Source organism: Leptopilina boulardi, unplaced genomic scaffold (assembly GCF_019393585.1).
Source record: "Leptopilina boulardi isolate dan_hultmark-lab unplaced genomic scaffold, ZJU_Lbou_2.1 LbouV2_172, whole genome shotgun sequence".
NCBI lineage: Eukaryota > Metazoa > Arthropoda > Insecta > Hymenoptera > Figitidae > Leptopilina > Leptopilina boulardi.
Genome location: NW_026137721.1, coordinates 596,135 through 620,873, shown reverse-complemented (window position 1 = coordinate 620,873; position 24,739 = coordinate 596,135). Strand labels below are relative to the sequence as shown.

General features: G+C 27.9%; 2 protein-coding genes and 5 non-coding genes across 8 annotated transcripts in view; 5 read left to right on the top strand and 2 right to left on the bottom strand.

The window, feature by feature from the left end:
* The window catches only part of LOC127277623 (follistatin-related protein 5-like), a 69,665-nt gene extending 53,360 nt beyond the window's left edge, over positions 1 to 16,305 (bottom strand). Inside the window, exons 1-3 of the mRNA XM_051298910.1 lie at positions 16,297 to 16,305; positions 15,986 to 16,115; positions 5,741 to 5,962 (exon numbers count right to left, since the gene is read on the bottom strand). Of these exons, the coding sequence (XP_051154867.1) occupies positions 5,741 to 5,962; positions 15,986 to 16,115; positions 16,297 to 16,305 (361 nt within the window). The remainder of the gene's footprint in view (positions 1 to 5,740; positions 5,963 to 15,985; positions 16,116 to 16,296) is intronic.
* Trnay-gua (transfer RNA tyrosine (anticodon GUA)) lies at positions 485 to 579 on the bottom strand. The gene is made up of 2 exons: positions 543 to 579; positions 485 to 520 (listed from the first exon to the last, which is right to left on the bottom strand). It is a non-coding gene; the product is annotated as a tRNA-Tyr (tRNA).
* Positions 1,990 to 2,084, top strand: Trnay-gua (transfer RNA tyrosine (anticodon GUA)). The gene is made up of 2 exons: positions 1,990 to 2,026; positions 2,049 to 2,084. It is a non-coding gene; the product is annotated as a tRNA-Tyr (tRNA).
* On the top strand, positions 2,685 to 2,780 carry Trnay-gua (transfer RNA tyrosine (anticodon GUA)). Its single transcript has 2 exons — positions 2,685 to 2,721; positions 2,745 to 2,780. It is a non-coding gene; the product is annotated as a tRNA-Tyr (tRNA).
* Positions 4,836 to 4,930, top strand: Trnay-gua (transfer RNA tyrosine (anticodon GUA)). Its single transcript has 2 exons — positions 4,836 to 4,872; positions 4,895 to 4,930. It is a non-coding gene; the product is annotated as a tRNA-Tyr (tRNA).
* Positions 11,116 to 11,209, top strand: Trnay-gua (transfer RNA tyrosine (anticodon GUA)). Its single transcript has 2 exons — positions 11,116 to 11,152; positions 11,174 to 11,209. It is a non-coding gene; the product is annotated as a tRNA-Tyr (tRNA).
* A 1,318-nt stretch (positions 16,306 to 17,623) lies between the features above and the next one.
* LOC127277652 (mucin-2-like) lies at positions 17,624 to 23,266 on the top strand. 2 transcript variants are annotated; one of them, XM_051298953.1, is made up of 3 exons: positions 17,624 to 17,673; positions 18,261 to 21,065; positions 22,024 to 23,266. In XM_051298953.1, the coding sequence occupies exons 2-3, from the start codon at positions 18,350 to 18,352 to the stop codon at positions 22,200 to 22,202; spliced, it is 2,895 nt and encodes a 964-aa protein (XP_051154910.1). In that variant the 5' UTR covers positions 17,624 to 17,673; positions 18,261 to 18,349; the 3' UTR covers positions 22,203 to 23,266. The 2 variants fall into 2 exon arrangements, with proteins under 2 accessions (XP_051154910.1, XP_051154909.1); XM_051298952.1 differs by having other exon boundaries at positions 17,625 to 17,867.
* Positions 23,267 to 24,739: the final 1,473 nt, after the last annotated feature.

Genomic DNA, 24,739 nt, shown 5'->3' with positions numbered 1-24,739 from the left:
CATTCTTTTAAATATACCAGAATTTAATTTTTAAAACTACAATTATTTCTCAACAAAACAATTAAACATTTTCTTAACTTCCCTCACTTAATTATAATATTGAATGCCCAGTAAATGAAAATTTCTTAAATTAGAAAAAATATTAGAGAAGAAAGTGCGAAGCGCCCCCATCATAGAATTTCGTGGTAAAGACGAACAACTATTAATTTCAAAATATTTCAAGTTGCCATGGAAACAGATGCTATAGAAAAATGTTGCCATGGTAACGTTTACCATGGAAACGGTTGCTATGGTAACTGTTACCATAACCGTTGACATGACAACAGGTTACCATAGCAATCGTTGCCATGGTAAACGTTACCATACGGTGTACGACGGACAGACGGACACCAAAGCAAAAACTATAAGGGTTCCGGCCCTGGACCACGAAACCCTAAAACCTCAGATAATGCGGAGATAAAAAAATAAAAAAGTGAAAAAAATTTCCTTCGAGCCGGATTTGAACCAGCGACCTATGGATGTCCATTTTATATCATAACCAACTACAGTCCACCGCTCTACCAACTGAGCTATCGAAGGTTGTGAAAGTGAAATACTTTTTATAAAAAATGCTGCAACATTCTATTAACAAATATTGTCAAGTTAGAGAGTCGTTTCAAGAGATAGTAAAGTAAATAAAATGAAATAAAAATCATGTATTTGATACAAAAGTGAAAGGTCAAACTAATTATCTTCTATCACTTGTTCCAGTTTAATTTTAACGTATCGTTCACTTTTAAACGATAATTCCAATCAATTCTTCCTCGACAATAAGTTTTTTAAAAACATCTTGAATGAATACAAAAATCGGTGAAATTCACAACTTTTATGATTCAACAATTTAGAAGAAATAATATTCGTCTATATGCAAATTAATATATTTTTTTTTGCAACGTTTCTCTATCAACAATTTAAAAAAAAAATTTGTATGCAAAAAATTAATTATTATTGTTAGAGTAAAAAATGTATATTTTTTTTTCAATGAACGTTTATCACAGACGTTATGAACTTCACCGATGTATGTATACTTCATATTATTCTTTCTCAATTGGTTCATTCACGGAAGAAAATGGAAGAACGAATAAAGTAACTTTTACTATACTTTAAAAGTAATAACTGAACTATCCCAAGTTCTTCTCATTTTTTGGCAATTTTTATTCTAGAAATAGTAAAATTTACTATTTCCGGAATAATTTTGACTATTTCTGGAGTAAAAATTAACAGAAATACGCAGAAACTGTGGACAGTTCAGGTTTCACTTTTAAGGTATAGTAAAAGTTACTTTATTCGTTTTTCCACTTTTCTCTGTGTTCGAATAAAAGTATCACATGCTTTATGCCACAGTAAAAACCCGGGCTCAAAATGATCCAGTCAGTAGAAAAACTTTGATTCGCAGAAAAAATGAGTGAAATAGGTGGCGCCACGTTCTATGTCGTTTAGCATTGGCTCACACGGAAAGAAATGCTATCGAAATTTCAGCCATAAACTTATGATTGAGATTTCTGGTTGAATTGGTTATACAGTCTGTCAAATTGGCAGGTAAGTTAGGTTATATTAGCCATGTGAAGTCTGATTCAGACATCTTGCTCTTTGGAAGTACTATTCGTTTGGTTGGATTACCCAAACTGTATGACAGTAACAGTGCCATGTTAATTCAGTTATACGATATGACAGAAACAGCAAGAATTATGGCAGTAATTACAAAAAATTTCTTTCAGTACATTTGGAACCGCAACAAAAATGAGCCCAGGTTTTTACTGTGCGGATGACCCCATTAAAACTGTTTGAATTATTACAGATTTTAATTAAATTCTGGTAACATTTAAAAGAATGTAGTCTGTTAATATGATAAATAAGCAAAAGAGAAAGGAGTATCTGTATAATAAAAATGAGGTCATCATTATCAATTTCCGATGCACTTTGACAAAGAAAAAAATGAATTCTCATCAGCCTTCGATAGCTCAGTTGGTAGAGCGGTGGACTGTAGTTGGTTATGATATAAAATGGACATCCATAGGTCGCTGGTTCAAATCCGGCTCGAAGGAAATTTTTTTCACTTTTTTATTTTTTTATCTCCGCATTATCTGAGGTTTTAGGGTTTCGTGGTCCAGGGCCGGAACCCTTATATAGTTTTTGCTTTGGTGTCCGTCTGTCCGTCGTACACCGTATGGTAACGTTTACCATGTCAACGATTGCTATGGTAACTGCTGTCATGTCAACGGTTATGGTAACAGTTACCATAGCAACCGTTTCCATGGTAAACGTTACCATGGCAACTTTTTTCTATAGCATCTGCTTCCATGGCAACTTGAAATATTTTGAAATTAATAGTTGTTCGTCTTTACCACGAAATTCTATGATGGGGGCGCTTCGCACCTTCTTCTCTAATATTTTTTCTAATTTAAGAAATTTTCATTTACTGGGCATTCAATATTATAATTAAGTGAGGGAAATTAAGAAAATGTTTAATTGTTTTGTTGAGAAATAATTGTAGTTTTAAAAATTAAATTTTGGTATATTTAAAAGAATGCAGTCTGTTAATGATAAATAAGCAAAAGAGAAAGGAGTATATCTATAGTAAAAATGAGGTCATCGTCATTAATTTTTGATGCAGTTTGAGAGAGAAAAAAATAAATTTTCATCAGCCTTCGATAGCTCAGTTGGTAGAGCGGTGGACTGTAGTTGGCAATTTAAAAAGAATGGTTATCCATAGGTCGCTGGTTCAAATCCGGCTCGAAGGAATGTTTTTGTACTTTTTTTCCTTCAGTTTTTATTTTATGTTTTTTTTTATTTTTTCGAAGTACACCCTAATGAGAAAATATTAAAAAATTTACCTAATTTGCACTAATACATATTAAAAAGTTAATCAATGACACAAATTAGTTAAAATTTTTACTAATTTACATTTATTTCGCATTCAATTATTCGAGCAATTATTATAATTCTTACTCTCTAAATTTGAATCAGCTAAAATACACTGATTTGCAGCGAGTAGTCGCTGATTGAAAAAGGTATAAGTATGCAGCTGCGAATCAGCGACTAACAACTATTTCAATCAGCGGAATACTCCATTTTAAAAATAAATTTATCTTCCGACGAAAATGACCGACGTTCGCCGATTCGTGTTTCGCTATTTTATTAGCTGTATCCACTGATTTGCAGTGAAAACTTTATTCGCTGATTCAAAGAGTGAAATTTTAGCTAATTCAAATTTAGAGAGTAATTTTTCAGTTTATTTGGAAAAAAAATGATTTTTTAAACAGATGTTATTAAGGAATATCTCCGGCTCCAGTGGTGCTCAGTTCCTTGCGACTAGTTTATACTAATCAACAGCTCACTTCACTGTCGTGTTTTCTCTTATACTTGACTCTCTTGAAATATCAATAGATAACCTAACTTTTCTACTTCAAAACGTTGTAATTCAAAAATTAGCATGGATACCACTACTAAAACTTTTTTTTATCTTATTCTATTAACTCCATTCTACAATATACTCGTTTTTAAAAAATATTTATCGATAACTTTTTAAATAATTCAATAAAATGTATGAGTTTTGCATGTTCAGATTAGGAATTCTATGTTAACTGGTGCAACTTTGAACCCAGATTTCTCAGTTTTTAGCATGGCAAGGGGTACTGGGTTTTTTTATACCACTTATAAAGTACATAAAAAGGAACATTTTCTCAGAGTTTAAAAAAATTCTAGCGAAAATCGATTTGCCGGAGAAATACTTTAAGTGACTTTAAATTTCCGTTTGGATGATGGAAGTTAAGGATTAGTTGATTATTTATTGAGAAATAATTAGTTTTTAATTAAATTTTAAATATTAAGATAAATATGACCTGTTGATGACAAATGAGTAAAACACAGTTTTCCTAAAAGTATCAAATTGAGACCAAAAATTGCATCAAATCTTTGCAACGTTTTGATGCACATAAGTTATATCAAAAAGAGATCGTCTTGTGAATCATTTTTAGAAATGATACACGAAACAGTCTCATTTTTTGATGCAAAAATTTAATCAATCATGGCCGAATTGAATCGACTCAAAATTAAACGAATTTTTTTCAGATATTTTGGTAATAGTACAATTGCGGAGACCATTTCACTATTTAATTTGAAAATGAAAATAACAGAAAATCAAAGACAATGTGCAATTCGATAATTAAAAAGTGACAGCTTATAAACATAACCTAAAATGCATGAGAAAAAATTTGTCGATAAAATCAATATAGCCGAGCTTTTTAGAAGGTAGATGGCAGTTTTGCTTTTTATAAAAACGATTCAGAAAAAATTTAAAGAAAGAAAATAGATGAGTGCTGCCATCTACCTTCTAAAAAGCTCGGCTATATTGATTTTATCGACAAATTTTTTCTCATGCATTTTAGGTTATGTTTATAAGCTGTCACTTTTTAATTATCGAATTGCACATTGTCTTTGATTTTCTGTTATTTTCATTTTCAAATTAAATAGTGAAATGGTCTCCGCAATTGTACTATTACCAAAATATCTGAAAAAAATTCGTTTAATTTTGAGTCGATTCAATTCGGCCATGATTGATATAAATTGATTAATTTTTTTGCATCAAAAAATGAGACCGTTTCGTGTATCATTTCTAAAAATGATACACAAAACGATCTCTTTTTGATATAACTTATGTGCATCAAAACGTTGCAATAGAAAAAGATACAACCAAGTTTACTGTGAAGAGAAAGGAGTATCTGTATAATAAAAATGAGGTCATCGTTATCAATTTCTGATGCACTTTGACAGAGAAAAAAATAAATTCTCATCAGCCTTCGATAGCTCAGTTGGTAGAGCGGTGGACTGTAGTTGGCAATTTAAAAGAATGGTTATCCATAGGTCGCTGGTTCAAATCCGGCTCGAAGGAATGTTTTTTTTTGTTTTTAAAAATAATATTATATTTTTTTTAAACAATTACTGTATTTTTTTCTAGTAATCGTTATTTTAAAGAAAATTCACATATTTTCCTTGATTAATTATTTTATTGTTAATTTTTAAAATCGGCAAAAATAGATTTCTTAAAATTTTGATAACGTAGAATATTAAACAATTTTTTTTCCATATTTAAAAGTGTATGTTGTTAAAAATTTAAAGACAATAAAAATGCTATTTATTATATAATTTTTTATCAACATATTTTTATAATTAAAAAAATTTTACAATCGTAGAGAATGTTTCAGTTAATAAAAAAAGATATTATTCTTTACAAAAATTGGATAAAAATAATCTGTTTTGAAAGTCAAAATAATTTTTTTAAAAATTATTATTTTAACAAATATTTTAACTCAACATAATTTGTTCCCAAAAATTATTTAAATAAAACTTCTAAAATTGTTTGAAACAAATTGTTATTAAATTTTTATTTGCGTTGAAAACCATTTTTCAGTTTTGAGGTTATGTTAGAACCTCCATTCTCCAACAAAATTTCATATTTTGTTTTTATTATTTTGGTTGTGTCAACCAAAGTTTGGTTATACGAATTAATGTTTAACTGTGGACAACCAAAATTCTGTTGACGAAAAAAAAATTTTGGTCGCACAATTATATTAACCAAAATAACATTTTATGCTATATCAACTCAAATATTTTTTTCTCAGTGTATAGAGGTTATGTTATCACTTGACAATTATTAAAATTATTGCAATATTTAATTTTTTCTATGTTATAATTTACTTACCCCGATGAAGACATCGCATGAGCCTGCTGGCAGTTAATGGAACACCCTTGTTACAAGCCGCCCTATGTAATTCACAATGGTTGGCATAGATTTTTCCATCGCTACCGCAAACGGGTTTGTGACGCCTTGCACATCTCGTTGCACACACGCAGAGAGTGACTCCTCCATCCGGCGAAATTTGGCATTCTCTTCCAGCTCCGCAATATTTTTCTAGGCACGACTCTGTGAAAAGAGAAAAATGCAATTGTCAAAATTAAATGTAAACAGTGCTTGAATAGGTGCCAAAACTATTTCCCAAAAATATAAGAAACATTTCATTTTCGCAAAAATTCGTTTCTATTTTTCATTCCACGAGTGTAAAACAACTTTTAAATTTATATGGGACAAAATTTCTGAAGTGATCTAAAATAGCAAAAATATGAACATTCGGTTTTTTGGAAAATCATAACTATATTGTATAAAAAGGATGAAAAAAAATTTTCGAAAAGTTTTTTTCTACCCTTTCAAATGGTGCAAAAATAAAAAAATTTTCCTCTTTCTTTGAAAATCAAAACAATTTTTGGATTTTTTTTTTAAAGGACCCTTTGTATTTCTTTTTCCCCCCTTTTATTTTTATTTTCTAGACATATCGGGGAATAGTGTCAGGGTTGGACACAGTTTTGGTTTTTTGTTTATAAATATTTTGTTTAGATAAATTCAGTCAATTGTGGTATATGGGTGGAAAGATCTACAAAAGAGGAACACTTTTGCTGTGGACCGTAAATTGATTGGTCCAAAATTAAAAAAGTTATAAACATTTAAAAAAAAATCTAGTCAGGGTTGGACTTTTCAGTCAGGGTTGGACACTTTTTGAAAATCGAAACGCATTATTGATAAAAACGTAAAATAACATTTGTAATGTTTATTATTCTTATTTTTTCATGTTTATCTTTACTTATTGTTTACAAATTGTAAAGCTTCATGGGTTTAAAAAAGGAATGAACTCAAATTACAAAAAATAACGCTTTATTGTTCCAAATAACTCAATGAAATGATGAACAAAATTTACACAATTTAAGTATTATTTTTCTAATATCTTTGGCACAATTTTGCACTGAAATATCAATAAAATAAAATTTATTTATAAATTGTGTCAAATTCATAATTAATATGGGTGTCCAACCCTAACTAGAAGCATCATTTTCGAATTGTGCTAACCATAACCAGTCATGTGTCGCGATTCGATTTTTCACTTTTTTTCTTCTTAATTTATGTACCCCACAATACATTCAATAAGCTTACCTTGCCGAATTCTTGCTTTTTTTTACACATTTTTTAGGTTTATTCACAAGTCAAACAAAACTTTTTATGTCTCTTCGATTGCACCGAAGTCACAGGAGACGCTACTTTTGATTCTCCAAAAATGTAATGCCACAAAAAGTTAGGTTACACTACTAGAAGATTCGTCACGTACGCACATAGGTGGCGCTAGTGTTCTTATTTAAAAAAAGCCAAGTGTCCAACCCTGACACTATTCCCCTCTATTAATTAATTAATAAAATCAAAACAATTTTGTAAAATTAAATTTTTAAATTAGCGTGACTACATTAAAAATTTGTTTAAATTACAATAACTTCGGTTGTGAGAAAAGTCCATTTTCAAAGTTAATTTTAATTTTGTTGGATACTTTTGTTGTATAGGGTCAATTGGGGTAAATGGGGACAAAATCGCTATTTTTCAAAAATTACGTAAGTTTCTTCCTTTAAAAGGTAATATTTACGGGTTTATTTTTTTAAGTTGTTATTTACATTCCGAGGATTAGTTTTATGCAGCAGAAAAATTTTTAGATAAGCTTTAAACGCATGAAACTGACTGTCCCCATTTACCCCAAAATTTAGAAAATTTCATAAAATTTGGGGTAAATGGGGACAGCACAGTTTCTAAGAAAGTTTTAAGAAAAAAGTTTCCTTAAGTATATATTACTGTATTAAGGGATGAAAAAACTTTTAAAAAATTTGTAGTAGATATATGATAGTTAAAGCAATTGAAATTTTTTTTTATTTCAGTATTTTGTCTTGCATTTGAAAAAAACAGACTTAAAAAACATACCAAATTTTTTTCTTATTCCTTATGACTCCTATAACAGAAATTCACTTGAATTTTTGATTTTTGTTAATTTGGTTAATAATGACAAGCTGTCCTCATTTACCCAAAAAATTTGAAAACTCAGGGTAAATGGGGACAGCTATAGTCATTATTAACCAAATTGATAAAAATCAAAAATTCAAGTGATTTTTTGTTACAGGAGTCATAAGGAATAAGAAAAAAATTTGGTATGATTTTTAAGTCTGTTTTTTTTCAAATGCGAGACAAAATACTGAAACTGTTTGACTTTGATTTTCAAGTTTTTATGCATTGAGCGATAACTTTTTTTATCTTGCTGTCAATTGTCAAGATAATAGCTTGGAAATACTCAAAACAGGTGATCTGAGGTTAAAATATTGGCGTTGAACTTAATTTTAAAACTGTAAATGAAGCTCCAAAACCTCTTGTCCCCATTTACCCTAACTGACCCTATAGTTATTTTATTTTTTAACTACATTTAAGAAATATTAAAACAATTTTAATATTTAATTTTTTAGTTTCTTTGAAGAAACATTTCTCGATTATTGACGAAGTTAAAGTACACAACGTTTTTGATAAATGATTTTTAAAGAAATAATTTTTTAAAATGAAAAATTGGGACGCATAATTATGTTCTAAAAATCATTAGTTAGAATTTTCATTTTATAGAATTTCATTTGTTATAATTACTTTTGAGCCGAATTTTAATTTGTCAGAATTTTTATTTACTTGAATTTTAATTTAACATAATGGGCATTTTAAAGAATTTTTATTGGGTAGAATTTCATTGCATAGAATTTTTTTTCATGTAAATTTTCATTTGTACGAATTATTATTTGATGTAATTTTCGCAAATAATAACCAATTTTTCATATGACAGAATTTTAAATTAACCGAAAAATCATTTAACAGAATTTCTAATTGACAGAATTTTTATTTGTCCGAAATTGCAAATGGCCGAACAAACAATTGATAGAAAGATTTTGGCGCGATTTTTAAAATCAACTAATCAAAAATTATCTATAAAATTGTAATTGGTTGATTTTAAAAATCGCGCCAAAATCTTTCTATCGATTGTTTGTTCGGCCATTTGCAATTTCGGTCAAATGAAAATTCTATATCAATTAGAAATTCTGTTAAGGTATTAGTCGCGCGCCGGCTCTAACCAAAAGTTTGTTTTGAGTCTGACTCAGTCTGTGCTTAGCAAGAGGTATAGTTCTGAGTCAAACTTTTTGAAGGGTACAGGTAATTTTCACTCAGAGCGCCGCGTTCTCGCACGTGTAGAACTAAAGTTTTGATCGCGGCAACGTCGCAATCTGAATGTACCAGTGCTACTGAATGTTAGAGTCACAAAAAGTGTTTAGCTGTTTTTGTCGTAATTATTTAATACTAATCTATGTTGTGAAATTTTAAATATATTATTTTTTTATTCTACTCTATGAGATATTCCTACTTTCTAACTGTGTACTTTGCATGATTTTGAATTTTGTATGCATTCGCGCGCTACAGCGTTGCCAAGTTTACTGCTTTCCAGCAGTGGAACTTCATATAATTTAAAATTTTGTTAACTTTCTCCTAATATATTTATAGTTTGGTACGGTCAAAAAATTTCAGTTTTTTTGTATGCATTCGTTTCATGAGAATGTATTATGTGGTAGTTTTATTTTAAAATCTGACGACTGGTTTTCATTTAAATAATTATAAAGCAAATTCCTTACATGCATTAGGTGCTCCGTCCATGTAAAAAGTATCAACTTTGAAATGAAATTTTAAAGCTTAGGAACGGTCAAAATCGATGGGATTGGTCTTATTTTGTAGATAATTATGTCAGAAACACTCATGCAAAATTTAAAAAATATCTGACGAAAATGATTTTACGCGACTAATACCTTAAATGATTTTTCAATTAATTTAAAATTCAGTAGTATGAAAAATCGGTTATATGGAAATTATATCAAATTATAATTAGAACCAATTTTAATAATAATAAGAAAATAATTTTAACCAATAAAAATTCTTTAAAATGCCTATTATGTTAAATGAAAATTCGAGTAAATAAAAATTCTGACAAATAAAAATTCGAATAAATAAAAATTCTGAGAAGTGAATTTTTGGTTATATAAAAATTCTATAATATAGAAAATCATTTTGATGAAAATTCTGCAAAATAATAATTCGAACAAATCAAAATTCGGCTCAAAAATAATTATGAAAAATGAAATTCCATAAAATAAAAATTCCAACTTATAATTTTTTTAGAACATAATCATGCGTCCCGAAAAATTCTATAATATTTTTTGCCTATAAAATATTTCTTGTATACATTTTATTAATCACCAAATTATAAAAAAGTATTGTTTTAAATAAACAATTTTCTAATTTTACGTGTTAATTAAATAAAAATTGATTTCCAATCGTTGATCATAAATGTGTCATAAATGTCAGCATATCGTGATTGTTGTAGATTTTTTTTTTAAATCCCCAAGTTCCCCTGATTTTTGTAATTATGTATATTGTAAATTCTTATCTAAAATTTTTCTTCAAGTCTATGAATCATTGATTCTGTTATGTTTAATGATAAATTATTATATATAATTTTCATAGAAAAAATAAAAATGGTAGCTATATCTTTGTACAAAGTACATAAGTGAAGTGGTAATAGATTTCTATCAAAGCAAAAAGATAAAATGCAATAAAAATCATAATTTAAAGATAATTTCGAAATTGAAATCAAGATTAAAAAATTTTTTTTTAAAATATTTATAACTTTGCTCAAAAACTAAAAACATTTATAATTTATATAATATTTATATTTATATAATTTATAAAAATTATAATTTTAGAATAATAAAAACAAAAATAATAATTATAATAAAAAATAAATTTAATATACTGCTTATAATTATTACTGTAAATTAAATTTTTTAAATCGAATACACACTTATTTATGTCAATAAATTGAATAATTAGAAAATAAATAATTAATATAATAAAATAATAAATGTTGTATAATTAATTATTTAGGGAAATCGAAACAATGTAAAATAAAAATTATACCAATCAGTTTGTGAAGATAGAATGTGCTTAGTATGCTATAACATATTATTGAACGCTGAAAATGAAATAAATTAAAACTTCACGCACACGATATACAATTGCTAATGTATAATATATAAGTGATGGAGAAGAGTAAAAGGTAAGTGGGTCTAAATGTGACGTCAGCATCTTAAACTATCGATGCCGTTTGAGCAAATCGATATGATTCATAACAGCCTTCGATAGCTCAGTTGGTAGAGCGGTGGACTGTAGTTGGCAATTTTAAAAATGGTTATCCATAGGTCGCTGGTTCAAATCCGGCTCGAAGGAAAATTTTTTTTTTATTTTTGCAATTTTTTTGGATTTAAAAACTTAATTTTTATTCATTTTACACGTTTTAACTATTGAGAATTTTTAATTATTAATATATAAAAAATATAATTTTTTGTTATTTTCATGATTTTAATTATAATAACTTCTCACAAAAAAAAAAAAAAAAATTTAATTTTTAACTTATTGGTTGAAGTACTTATCAATGTTTTATATTAAAAAAATTAATTTTTTGAATTTAATTGGGATTTAGAAAAATCTAATGTTCTTAAAAACTAATTTGAATATATTAAAAAGCAAATAGATTTGAAAAAAATGTTAAATAAAACTTTTAATAATGCAATTACAAATTTATCTTACCGGAATTTGAAATTAATATAAAATTATAATTATAATTGATTATTTTAATTTTTTATGGTATATTAATTTAAATATTGCAATGCTTTTTAATATTTCATTGTTAACTATATGATGTATAACAGCGGAATTAATATTAAATTTTCTTTATCTGCAATTTTTCAATAACTTTCTAGGAAATCGAAAAATAAATCAAGATTCTTATATTTTTATATTGGCTGCTCGAGGCGCATGATAAAACCCTAAAATTTTTTTTTTCGAATTTTTATTTTTTCGAAAATTGATATTATCTAAAAGGAATTGACTATAATTTTTTGAATTCGAATCGTCAGATTATATAATAAAAATACTTTCGAATTATTATTTGACAGAATTTTTTAACTTCGAAAGAACATTTTTTTTGTAATTTTCAATTTACAGTATAATCATTTCTCATAATATTATTATTGTAGAGAATTAGTATTATTCATAATTTTTATTTTTCCAAAAACCTGTTTATACTATTTGCCTAGAAGTCGTGCTAGATGAGACGGCTTAGAAGATGAAAGAAATTTATTTCCTACATACATTTGGCTTCTTTAGAAATAAATTTAAAAGAAAATTTTTTTTTTATTAAATATTCTCACCAAATTTAATATGAAACTTGAAAATTTTATATTTATTGAAATTAAATGAAAATAAAAAAAGAAACTTTAAATGAAAACAATTTTATATTTAAAGGATATAACACAAAATATAATTTAAAAAAAGTTTATTTCTATAAAATTTTTTATATAATTTTTATGTAACAAAACATTTACTTCACAGAATTTCTATTTGATTGAATTATTATTTTTCAGAATTTGTCAAATAATAATTCAAACAAATATTCTTCTAAAAGAAATTTCTATTTAATGGAATTTTTCTAAATAAAAATTCGTTTAAAAATGGCTATTCTGTTAAATGAAAATTTGAAAAAAAAATTTTGACAAATTAAAATTCGAACAAATAATATAAATTCAGTGAAGTAATTAATACTCTGTAATATAGAAAATTAGTTTAATGCGAGGGGGAATTTACTCAGGTAGTCAAGTGTACACTCTTCCTGTAATACTTGTGTAATAACGTGTAATAACGTGTAATAATGCGTTATTACGGTGCTGTAATAACGCAAAAAAATCTGTAATATCTGTAATGTAAAATATTGGGAAATAACGAATAATTTTGCACAAATGCATGAAATATAATTACCAAATGTAAATAAAATGCTAGGCTCAATGTATTCGATTGAAAACTGCTTGTAATGAAGTAATAAAATAATAAATAAGGAAATATGTTTTTAAGTTAGAAAAATGAAAACATATGTTTTGACAACAGAAACGGTACTGCCAACTTAAATAGTAGCACTAAATTTCAAAATTTATAAAATTAATTAACATCTAAATAAATAATTAATATTTTTCACTTAAAAATGACTAGGGGTAAGCGGTACAGTTGTTGCCTCCCTCACAGTGATTGACACCATTACATTACAAACAGAAATAATAACGAAATTTACATATAATATTTTGTTTTATTTATTTATATAAATTCTACAGAATATTCTGCTAATAGTGTAAAAAGATTTTTATTCTTCGACTCACTATTATGAAAATAATAGCGCTTTTCGAGAACAGTGTCCTTAGCTCTTTAAAATTTTGTCAATTTAGTTGTAAATTTGCAAGGTTAGTGGTGATACTTTCTTTGACTTTTTAACGAAAAAATTATACATATCATTATTATTTTTTAATTATATGCATGAAAATAAGTTTAATAAGTAAAAAAATTTGTTTTAACGTAATTTGACTCGATTTACCAAAAATTATAGAGAACAACTACTATCTTGCAATTAATAACAAATAACAGTCATTGCTCTCCCCGGGCAATGTTTAATTTTTGGTTATTATGTCATTTTTCAGTGATTAACCGTTAATTTTCAATACTTTTTTGAGATAAGTATTTTCAATTTTTGGACGTTTTTTCATATTTGGTGAATTAATTTTTTAAAATAAAGATGTAATTAGAGCCGCAGCATGTATTAGAATGATTTGTAATATTTTATTAACAATTTTTTAATATGAAGTATGATTTTAGGCTATCGAAAAAATGCCGAAAGTAAAAAAACGTGTTTCGTATATGCTTCTTTAAGCAATGAAAAACTTCAAAATCATGTATTCATTCAAATCAAAATAGCCAAAAATAATTTTTATTTTTACAATTGAGTCAGATTCGACAATTTTACCAATTTTTTAGGTTAATAGTATTATTTACACTTAAAAGTCATATTTAATGAATCTTATTATTGTTAATAAAAGAAAATTATTTTAAAAATTACTTCTTCTTTATTAATTTCAAATTATATTCATTCTTTAATAAATTATGCAAAATTTATAATTTACATTACTATTTTATGTCTAGTGTGCAATCATTGTACACACTAAAAAAGAAATCTTGATTTCAGCCTATTTTTGAGGCTGAATTTAAGGTGTAAACGGAGTCAGACCAATTAAAAAAGGACAGACTTATGCAAAATATATGGGCTTAATTTAAGGTGTAAACGGTTTAAGACTTTGTTTTTACTGTGTAAAATCACTGTAAAAATAATGACAATCACTATTTTTTCTGTCATGTGAAGATTTTTTTATTTTTTTTAAATTTATACTAATATTAAATAAACAATTCATTATTATTTTCAGAGTAATGGAATATTTTAATTCCTTTACAAATGGTTTCATTTCTCATTTCGATAATTAAACATTTGTAATTTGTATAAATATATCCCCTTTTTGCTTATATACTGGCAATCACTGTACCGTTTACCCCTAAATATTCGTACTGATAAAAAAAATCTTTCTGATATTGTTGAAATATTAGAAAAAATAATTGTAATACAAAATCACACTCTACAAATGCTGCCAACCTAGAAATCAGAAAATATTTTGTTTACTCAATTCAATACCCAAATCAAAATGAGTTGCAACAAAAATTTTTCCGTAAATGGGATATTTTCTTATTTGTAATGAATTTTCGAGATGGTTATAATATTCTAAAGTTGCGAGAGTTAGAAAATTGATCTCCTTCGATATATATATATATGATGGAAAAGGCATAAATATTATCTCCTTCTCCTTCAATCGAACCTTATCAATATCTGTGAAGTTTTCTGCTTGGAATATGGAGGTAAAATGGAGAAAAAGAAACCGAAAAAGCAAGGAGGAGCGGAAATCGATTTTTCCCTTCGATACAGAGGGGGCAAAAATTCAATTGGCGCGGTTTATGAGTAAGACGATCTATATATATATATAAAAAAAAGAAAACGAGATCGGCAAGTGAGGGCAAAGTAAAACGGATTCGAGGTTATAGAGGAGGCCAGTTCTAGAAAAAGAGGTTGGTACCACTGCCTCGAAGTCGATCTCTATGCTAATTCTGAAGTCTGATATTGAATTTCGCGATCCACTACTGACTACCAGATGTCCCCTTTTTGCCCCCAAAACCCAACCCGTCAGAATTCCTATATATATATACACTTCTATTTCCCGCGCGAGTCAAACTTTTATTATTTCATTTTCAAAAATTTCTTTCATCTCACAAAATACAATATTATCTTCCAAACAGAAAGAAAAAACAGCCATTTTTCGAAATAGTCAAGTAAAAAAGGTAGCAACGCCATTTTGTGCTTTTTTATAAAAAAAAAACATTTTTTGGGCCAAATATGTGCTAATTGTACTTGGAAACATTTTTTTGAAAAAATAATAATTAGGATTCAAATTTGTTTTTGAAAAAAAATAAGTTTTGAATTTTTCCGGATAAAAAAATTTTGTTTTTTAAAATTTTAAATTAATTTATTTTGAAAAATTTATGAATTTTCCAAACTGATATGATTGTTTCTTTTTGTACTCGACTATAGGGCAATTCAGCAAAAAAAAAAAAAAAAAAAAAAAAAAGAATTGTCCTTGAAAAAAAATCTTTGAATATTTCAAAGTTAAAAATTGTTTTAAATTTGAGACCTAATTATTATTTTTTCAAAAAAATTTTTGCAGCACAAATAAGCATATTATTAGAAAAATTATATTTTATCATTTTTAATAAACATTATTGAAAAATGGAAAAATTAAAAAATTTGTTTAAATTGCATTAAAAAAAATTTATTTAATTCGAATAATTAGTTAGGTACTTGACTATTATCAAATAAATATTTAATTGAACCAAATAATTTTTATTTGAATTAAATAAACTGTATTTGGATCAGGAATTTTTGTATTTGAAATAAATGCCATTTAATTAACTCAAATAAATAAAAAAAAATTTTTAAATTTTTATATGTAAAAAGTTTTTTTTTCAAATTTAACAAAAATAAAATAGAATTTTTAGTTAAAAAAAAGATAAGCTAATGAGACTTACTATGATTAATAATATCCTCGTGTAACACCAAAGATGATGGTGAACTCGAGTCATCTTGGTGATAATCTGGATGGCTTGTGGTTCTTATGTTCGTCAAAGTGGACGAAAAATCTCGATGATGTCTGGAGTGCTGAAAAAAACATATATTTTTAAATTTATTACCAAAGAACAAGAACAATTTAAGAAAATTATTTTTTGTATTTTTAAAAATAATTTAAAAAATTTTAATTTAAAAATAAAATTATTTATATTTTCAAAATATTGTCTTATAATTCAATCTTCTATATACTTCAATCCTATTTATCTTTTACTATAATCATTAGTTTGGAAAAATAAAAATGTAACGATGCCAACATAATAGACATAAAATTTTAATATGACGCTGATATTTGATATTCAAATCATGATAATGTTGCAAAAACGTAACATTATATCCATTATATCATTATGATATATCGTACTTAAAAATATGTGAACAATAAAAATTTAATTTTTAAAATTTTGGGCAATTTTTATCTAAATGAAAAATAATCTTCACAGTCAAAAGTAAAAAAGATACGAAAGCAACAATGTTAGCATTGTTGCTTATCTATATTTTTTTTAACTTTAAACGGCGTAGTATCAGAGCTAAAACTTCAAAAGTATATTGCACATTTTTTCTTCTGATTATTATTTGTGGACAAAAAAGACAAAGAATTTTTTTTATGTTTGCTTAAAGACAGTAAATATATATTAAGTGATTAAGGAAATCTTTAATCACATAGTTGGCAATGAAATCGATTATTTTTTAGTGTAAGTGGACAATGTAAGATAAGATTTCATAAAAGAACCTTCAAAAAAGTAATGATAATAACAGTAACCGTTAATAAGGCACACTTTTTAAATTTAAAACCCTAGTAATTGAATTAAGAAAAATTTGCTAAATTTTGAGGTGTTATCAAAGATTGTGAATATTTGTTTTCATTACGATGATATTTAAAAATTTTTAAATAGTCATAAAAATTAATATTTTTCCTAAAAGAAATATTTTATTCAATAATAATAAACATAAAAAAACACAGGAGAAATTTTTTTGCAAAAAGAAAACAAACATCAAAACCTATATGTTGTACATAAAAATTTATGTATTTTATCAAAAAGCACAAATATTTTTTTCTTCACTGAGAAAAAAAAACCAAAATTTTTTTTTTGCATCAACAAAATTTTCGTTGCCCCAATTAAACTTTAGTTGGCACAACCAAACTTTCGTTCAACAAAATTAATTTCACGTATATTATAACCAAAATGTTTTGTTGTCAATATTTTTTTCTCAATTTTATTGAAAATAGAATTTATGAACATGAGTTTCAAGGAAATAAAAAACAAAACCTATGAAAATAGAGTTTAAGAAACAACTCTGAAAGTGCACAATAAGTAACTATGAAGAAAAATAAAAAAAGCCTTAAATTTAAAAAAGATTTCTATTTATAAGTTCGGTCACGGTATGAGTGTACAAGTTTAATTATTAATAATTATGTTGTTTCATATTAATTAAAAGTATTATCTCATTTTGTCGCCTACTCTGCAGTGATAATGAAAATATTGGTCAATTTTTCATACTGCTTATATGCTATCATGTGGATTCTACTTAGAGAACTGATTAGTTCATTATCAGAGGTGTTAGTGTGCGCTTCCATAAATTTCCGGCAGTAATTGTCAAAATTTTAAATATTATTCATTTAAAAAATTAGGATAATTTCATGAACATTAACATATTTTATATATATATAAATTTTAAATTCATAAGTTTTCTTGTTCATCAATATCATGATGTTAAAACAAAGATATAGTTTAAAAGAAAAAATATTTCTTGGTATTTTATTATTCACACTATTTAATCAAGGTATGTTTTTAAATTTTTCAACAACAATAAATATTTAAAAAAAAAAATAATTTTAAGATCGCAAAATTTCAGAATTGTACAAAACATGTAAATAAATTAATTTATTTATGATTTTTTAATTGAGCTTTTTCAAAAAGGTTATAGTTCACAAACAAAAATTTATTTTTCTATGATGAAAATTTAACAGAATTAGAAATCATTTAAAACTGAAAAAACTTATTTTATTGTAAAATTCTATCAATTCTTCTAAAAAATGTTATAAAAAAAGAAATTTTGGGAAAATACAATACGAAAAAAGAAGCGAATAAACTCATTAATAATATTCAACTCATTTAATATGACTTGTATTCAAATTGTATTTGACCATTGATATTGGAAATTTTGTTCTTGCAGGTTCCTGTTTAAAATGTTATGTTTGTAGTATTGACGAGACAGGAAATTGTAAGGAAACAAAGGAAGTATGTGCAGTTCCATCAACAACAATGGAACCAAGTACTACAACCACGGAACCAACTACAACGGAACAAAGTACTACAACAACGGAACCAACTACCACTACTACGGAACCCACTACTACAACAACTGAACCAACTACAACAACCACGGAACCAACTACAACTACAACGGAACCAAGTACTACAACAACGGAGCCAACGACAACTACAACGGAACCAAGTACTACAACAACGGAACCAACTACCACTACTACGGAACCAAGTACTACAACCACGGAACCAACTACAACTACAACGGAACCAAGTACTACAACAGCGGAACCAACTACAACTACAACCGAAGCAAGTACTACAATCACGGAACCAACTACAACTACAACGGAAACAACTACCACTACTATGGAACCAACTACAACTACAACCGAACCAAGTACAACTACAACCGAAGCAAGTACTACAACCACGGAACCAACTACAACTACAACGGAACAAAGTACTACAACAACGGAACCAACTACCACTACTACGGAACCCACTACTACAACAAGTGAACCAACTACAACAACCACGGAACCAACTACAACTACAACGGAACCAAGTACTACAACAACGGAGCCAACGACAACTACAACGGAACCAAGTACTACAACAACGGAACCAACTACCACTACTACGGAACCAAGTACTACAACCACGGAACCAACTACAACTACAACGGAACCAAGTACTACAACAGCGGAACCAACTACAACTACAACCGAAGCAAGTACTACAACCACGGAACCAACTACAACGGAACAAAGTACTACAACAACGGAACCAACTACCACTACTACGGAACCCACTACTACAACAAGTGAACCAACTACAACAACCACGGAACCAACTACAACGGAACCAAGTACTACAACAACGGAGCCAACGACAACTACAACGGAACCAAGTACTACAACAACGGAACCAACTACCACTACTACCGAACCAAGTACTACAACCACGGAACCAACTACAACTACAACGGAACCAAGTACTACAACAGCGGAACCAACTACAACTACAACCGAAGCAAGTACTACAACCACGGAACCAACTACAACTACAACGGAACCAACTACAACTACAACGGAACCAAGTACTACAACAGCGGAACCAACTACAACTACAACCGAAGCAAGTACTACAACCACGGAACCAACTACAACTACTACCGAACCAAGTACTACAACAACAGAACCAACTACCACTACTACGGAACCAAGTACTACAACAACGGAACCAACTACCACTACTACGGAACCAAGTACTACAACAACGGAAGCAACTACAACTACAACGGAACCAAGTACTACAACAACGGAACCAACTACAACAACTTTAGAACCAAGTACTACAACAACGGAACCAACTACAACAACTTTAGAACCAAGTACAACAACTGAACCAACTACCACTACTACGGAACCAAGTACAACTACAACCGAACCAAGTACTACAACAACTTTAGAACCAACTACAACAACCACGGAACCAACTACAACTACAACGGAACCAAGTACTACAACAACGGAGCCAACGACAACTACAACGGAACCAAGTACTACAACAACGGAACCAACTACCACTACTACGGAACCAAGTACTACAACCACGGAACCAACTACAACTACAACGGAACCAAGTACTACAACAACGGAACCAACTACCACTACTACGGAACCAAGTACAACTACAACCGAACCAAGTACTACAACAACTTTAGAACCAACTACAACAACCACGGAACCAACTACAACTACAACGGAACCAAGTACTACAACAACGGAGCCAACGACAACTACAACGGAACCAAGTACTACAACAACGGAACCAACTACCACTACTACGGAACCAACTACAACTACAACGGAACCAAGTACTACAACAGCGGAACCAACTACAACTACAACCGAAGCTAGTACTACAACCACGGAACCAACTACAACTACAACTACAACGGAACCATCTACAACTACAACGGAACCAAGTACTACAACAGCGGAACCAACTACAACTACAAGCGAATCAAGTACTACAACCACGGAACAAACTACAACTACTACGGAACCCACTACTACAACAACTGAACCAAGTACTACAACAACGGAACCAACTACAACAACGGAACCAACTACAACAACATTAGAACCAAGTACAACAACATTAGAACCAAGTACAACAACTAAACCAACTACCATTACTACGGAACCCACTACTACAACAACGGAACCAAGTACTACAACAACGGAACCAACTACAACAACTTTAGAACCAAGTACTACAACAACTTTAGAACCAACTACAACAACCACGGAACCAAGTACTACAACAACGGAGCCAACGACAACTACAACGGAACCAAGTACTACAACAACGGAACCAACTACCACTACTACGGAACCAAGTACTACAACAACGGAGCCAACTACAACTACAACGGAAACAACTACCACTACTACGGAACCAACTACAACTACAACCGAACCAAGTACTACAACAACTTTAGAACCAACTACAACAACCACGGAACCAACTACAACTACAACGGAACCAAGTACTACAACAACGGAACCAACTACCACTACTACGGAACCAAGTACAACAACAACTGAACCAAGTATTACTACTACTGCTATGAACCGTCAAAGTAGTTTTGTTCGATCCATATTTCGGGCAAAGGATGGTTTTGCCTGTTACACAATTTATGGTAAAGATAAAACTTTTTCTTCAAATTTTTAAAACTTTTTTGGATGTATTAGAAATTATGTTCATGTTAAAGAATTCTTTTCAATTAATACTGTTGTAAAAATACAATCAAGATAGTTTTCAATTTCTTACACGTGCGATTTTTCCTTACAATTTTATATACAAAACCACTAAGTGAACCGATGGGGAATTTACTAGTTAAAAATGTGTACACTTGACTACCGGTATTACACCTCATATTACCCGTATTACTAAGTATTACACGTTATTACAGAGTATTACACGGTATTACAGAGATTTTTGCGTTATTACAGCACCGTAATACGGCATTATTACAAGGTATTACACGGTATCACCAGGTATTACACGAGTATTACAGGATGAGTGTACACTTGACTACCTGAGTAAATTCCCCCTCGAAATGAACGATATGTGCAAAGACCAATTTTTTATTCGTTAAAAAAATTTTCTAAGAAACAAGTAAAAAAGACAGTAGTTGGACACTTTCAAAAACTTAGAAAAAAATATTTGTCTTCACTTACAAAGCCTAAGATTATTTATGATGATATGAAACATGTTTAGTAACAATCAAATTTGTTTCTGTCTCTTATGGATTTGTTGGTATTTAAAATTTAAAAGTGCCTGACGTCTGTCTGATTTACCGTACTACTTTTTTTGCTACCATCGTGTTAGGAAAGAAAGATAATATTGTGTTAACATCAAAATAAAAACGACAATCTTCATTTCTATTCATATATATATACATATAAAAATATCACAAAAGCTTGCGGCCAGCTTGTAGTAAGTTTTCAAGATTTTAATGAAAGTCTCACATACGATTATGGCAAGGTTGGGAATCTTCCATTTGCAAGCTTACTAAAAATACGCCGCAAACTTTTGTGTTGAGTTTAAAAAAGCATTATAAAATTTTATATAAAATGTTAATTTTGTTTTTCCAGACAACAATAAGAAAGTTATAAAAAAAGGATGTGCCCAAGAAACGGAACCACCAAAATGTAACGAGTCAAATAAAGATTTCTGTAAGCAATGTGACGAAGATGGATGCAATTCCTCTGAAACTGTAATGAAGATTAGTTTAATATCAATTCTAGTCCCACTTTTGTTTATAGTTATTTAATATTAATTGTAGGTAGAATAGAAATAATTATATTTACATTAAATAAATATTTTTTTTAAGAAAACACTTTCTACAACGAAATAATAAAAAGAACAAAAAAAAAATAGTAAAAGCATATGAAAAAACACCAACTCTTGGGCTTGGCAGAAAATACTATGGGTTAATTGTCGAGGTGTTAATCATTAACGGCATTAGAAGCACAGTATTGTCAAAAATAAAAAAAATTGTCATATTAATTAATTCATTATACATGTGTAGCATATGTTCTGATATAAAACGCAAATTGATAATTATATTCAAATTTCTAACTCTGGCGGGAATCGAACACCTTAATCTCTAACGTACTGAAGTTCGATTCACTAACCACTATTCTACACGCTGACATGTGAATGTAAAAGGAAATACATTTTGATAAGCTATGCCTGAGAAAACTGAAAATGTATATATGCCAAAGTAATGTAAATAAACAATGTATTAATTACGTATTAATAATTAATAACACAAAATAAAAAAATTTAATTTTTTAAAAACCTATTAACAATATTATTAATATAATATTATTCATTACCGCATTACCGCTTATAAAAAATTAAATTTTTACTAAAATTCATAAAGAAATTAAATCTATAAAAATTGTTTAATAACTTATATAAGACAAAAATATTCTTCAAATACGTGAACATTATTTCTGAATACAATAATTGCGTGACAAAAAAAAAAGTTTATGTAAATTCACAAGATATTTTGCGAATTTTTAACCTATAGGTAACTTGAAATTTTAAAGAATTTTTTTTTAATTAACAAGTCCCCAGAACAAAACATGCTGCGTATCTAAAATTTAAGAGTCTTGAACTCAACACTAAAAAAATTCATGTTTCACCAGATTCTAAAGAACGTTTGAAAAATATTAAATGTTGATTAGACGTCCACGTGTCATAGTAAACTTTCTATAAGGATTCGGTGATCAAAATGACTGCATGTTCATGTATAGCTTTATTATTACTTATCATATAAATTATGTATTTATTGCTAAATAAATTTAATATTTGATTCATTTAAGTCAATACAGAGAGTTTTAATAAAATACAGAAAAAATTCTTATAATAGAAATGTCATTCCACATAATTTTTATATTGCGAAATACCATTTAACATAATTTTTATTTTTTCGAATAATCATTTATTCTAATTTTTAAATAATAGAATTATCTATTGACATAATATTTATTTTGCCAAAAACTTCTTTAGCATAAACTTCATTCTTCCTAATGGTTATTTGTCACAATTATTAATTCTCCGAATGATTACATAACCTAAAATTCATTCATACTAATCGCCATTTAATATAATTTGCATGTTTTTGAAATGTCATTTCACATAATTTTTATATTTCGAAATAACTTTTAACACAATTTTTATTTTTTCGAATAATCATTTATTCTAATTTTTAAATAATCATATTACCTTTTAACATAATTTTTATTTTGACAAATGACCATTGGTTAGAAGTTTTAAATGTTCGAATTTCAATTATCTAGAATTTTCATCTAATCACATTTCCATTTAGTATAATTTTTACTGCTTCGAAATATTATTTTATACAAATTTCAATTTTCTAAACTTTACTTGTTATAAATGTTATTTTTCTAAAATTCACATAACCTAAAATTCACTGACACTATTTGCTATTTGACATAATTCACAAAACGCAGAAAATTCAAATATCCTAAAATTTTATTTTGCCGATATATAATTTTTCATAATCTCTATTTCATATAATAGTCGCTGTACATAAGTTCCCATTTTCGAATTTTCAAATTATAATCCAATCAACAGAAATTTCATTTTACCTAAAATATCCCGTCTTAGTTTTTAAGCAGTTGTTTCCCATCTATGTGTTTTATATTTTTTGATTAAAATAGTCGGTAAAGTAGATGTAAATTCTACATAAACAAAAAAAAATCTTTATTTTCTTCACCGACAATTTTAATCAAAATATATAAAACACTCACAGATGGGAAACAACTGCTTAAAAACTAAGACACGATATTTTAGATGAAATGAAATTTCGATTGTTTGGATCATGTATTATTTGAAAATTCGAAAAAGGGAATTTATGTCAGTGACTATTATAAGAAATAGAGATTATGAAAAATTATATATCGGCAAAACAAAATTTAGGACATTTAAATTTTCTGTGTTTTGTGAATTAAGTCAAATAGCAAATAGTGTCAGTGAATTTTAGGTTATGTGAATTTTAGAAAAATAACAATTATAACAAATTAAGTTTAGAAAATTGAAATTTATGTAAAATAATATTTCGAAGCAGTAAAAATTATACTAAATAGAAATGTGATTAGATGAAAATTCTAGATAATTGAAATTCGAACATTTAAAACTTCTAACCAATGGTCATTTTTCAAAATAAAAATTATTTTAAAAGGTAATTTGATTATTTAAAAATTAGAATAAATGATTATTTCTAAATATAAAAATTATGTAAAATGACATCTCAAAAACATGCAAATTATATTAAAT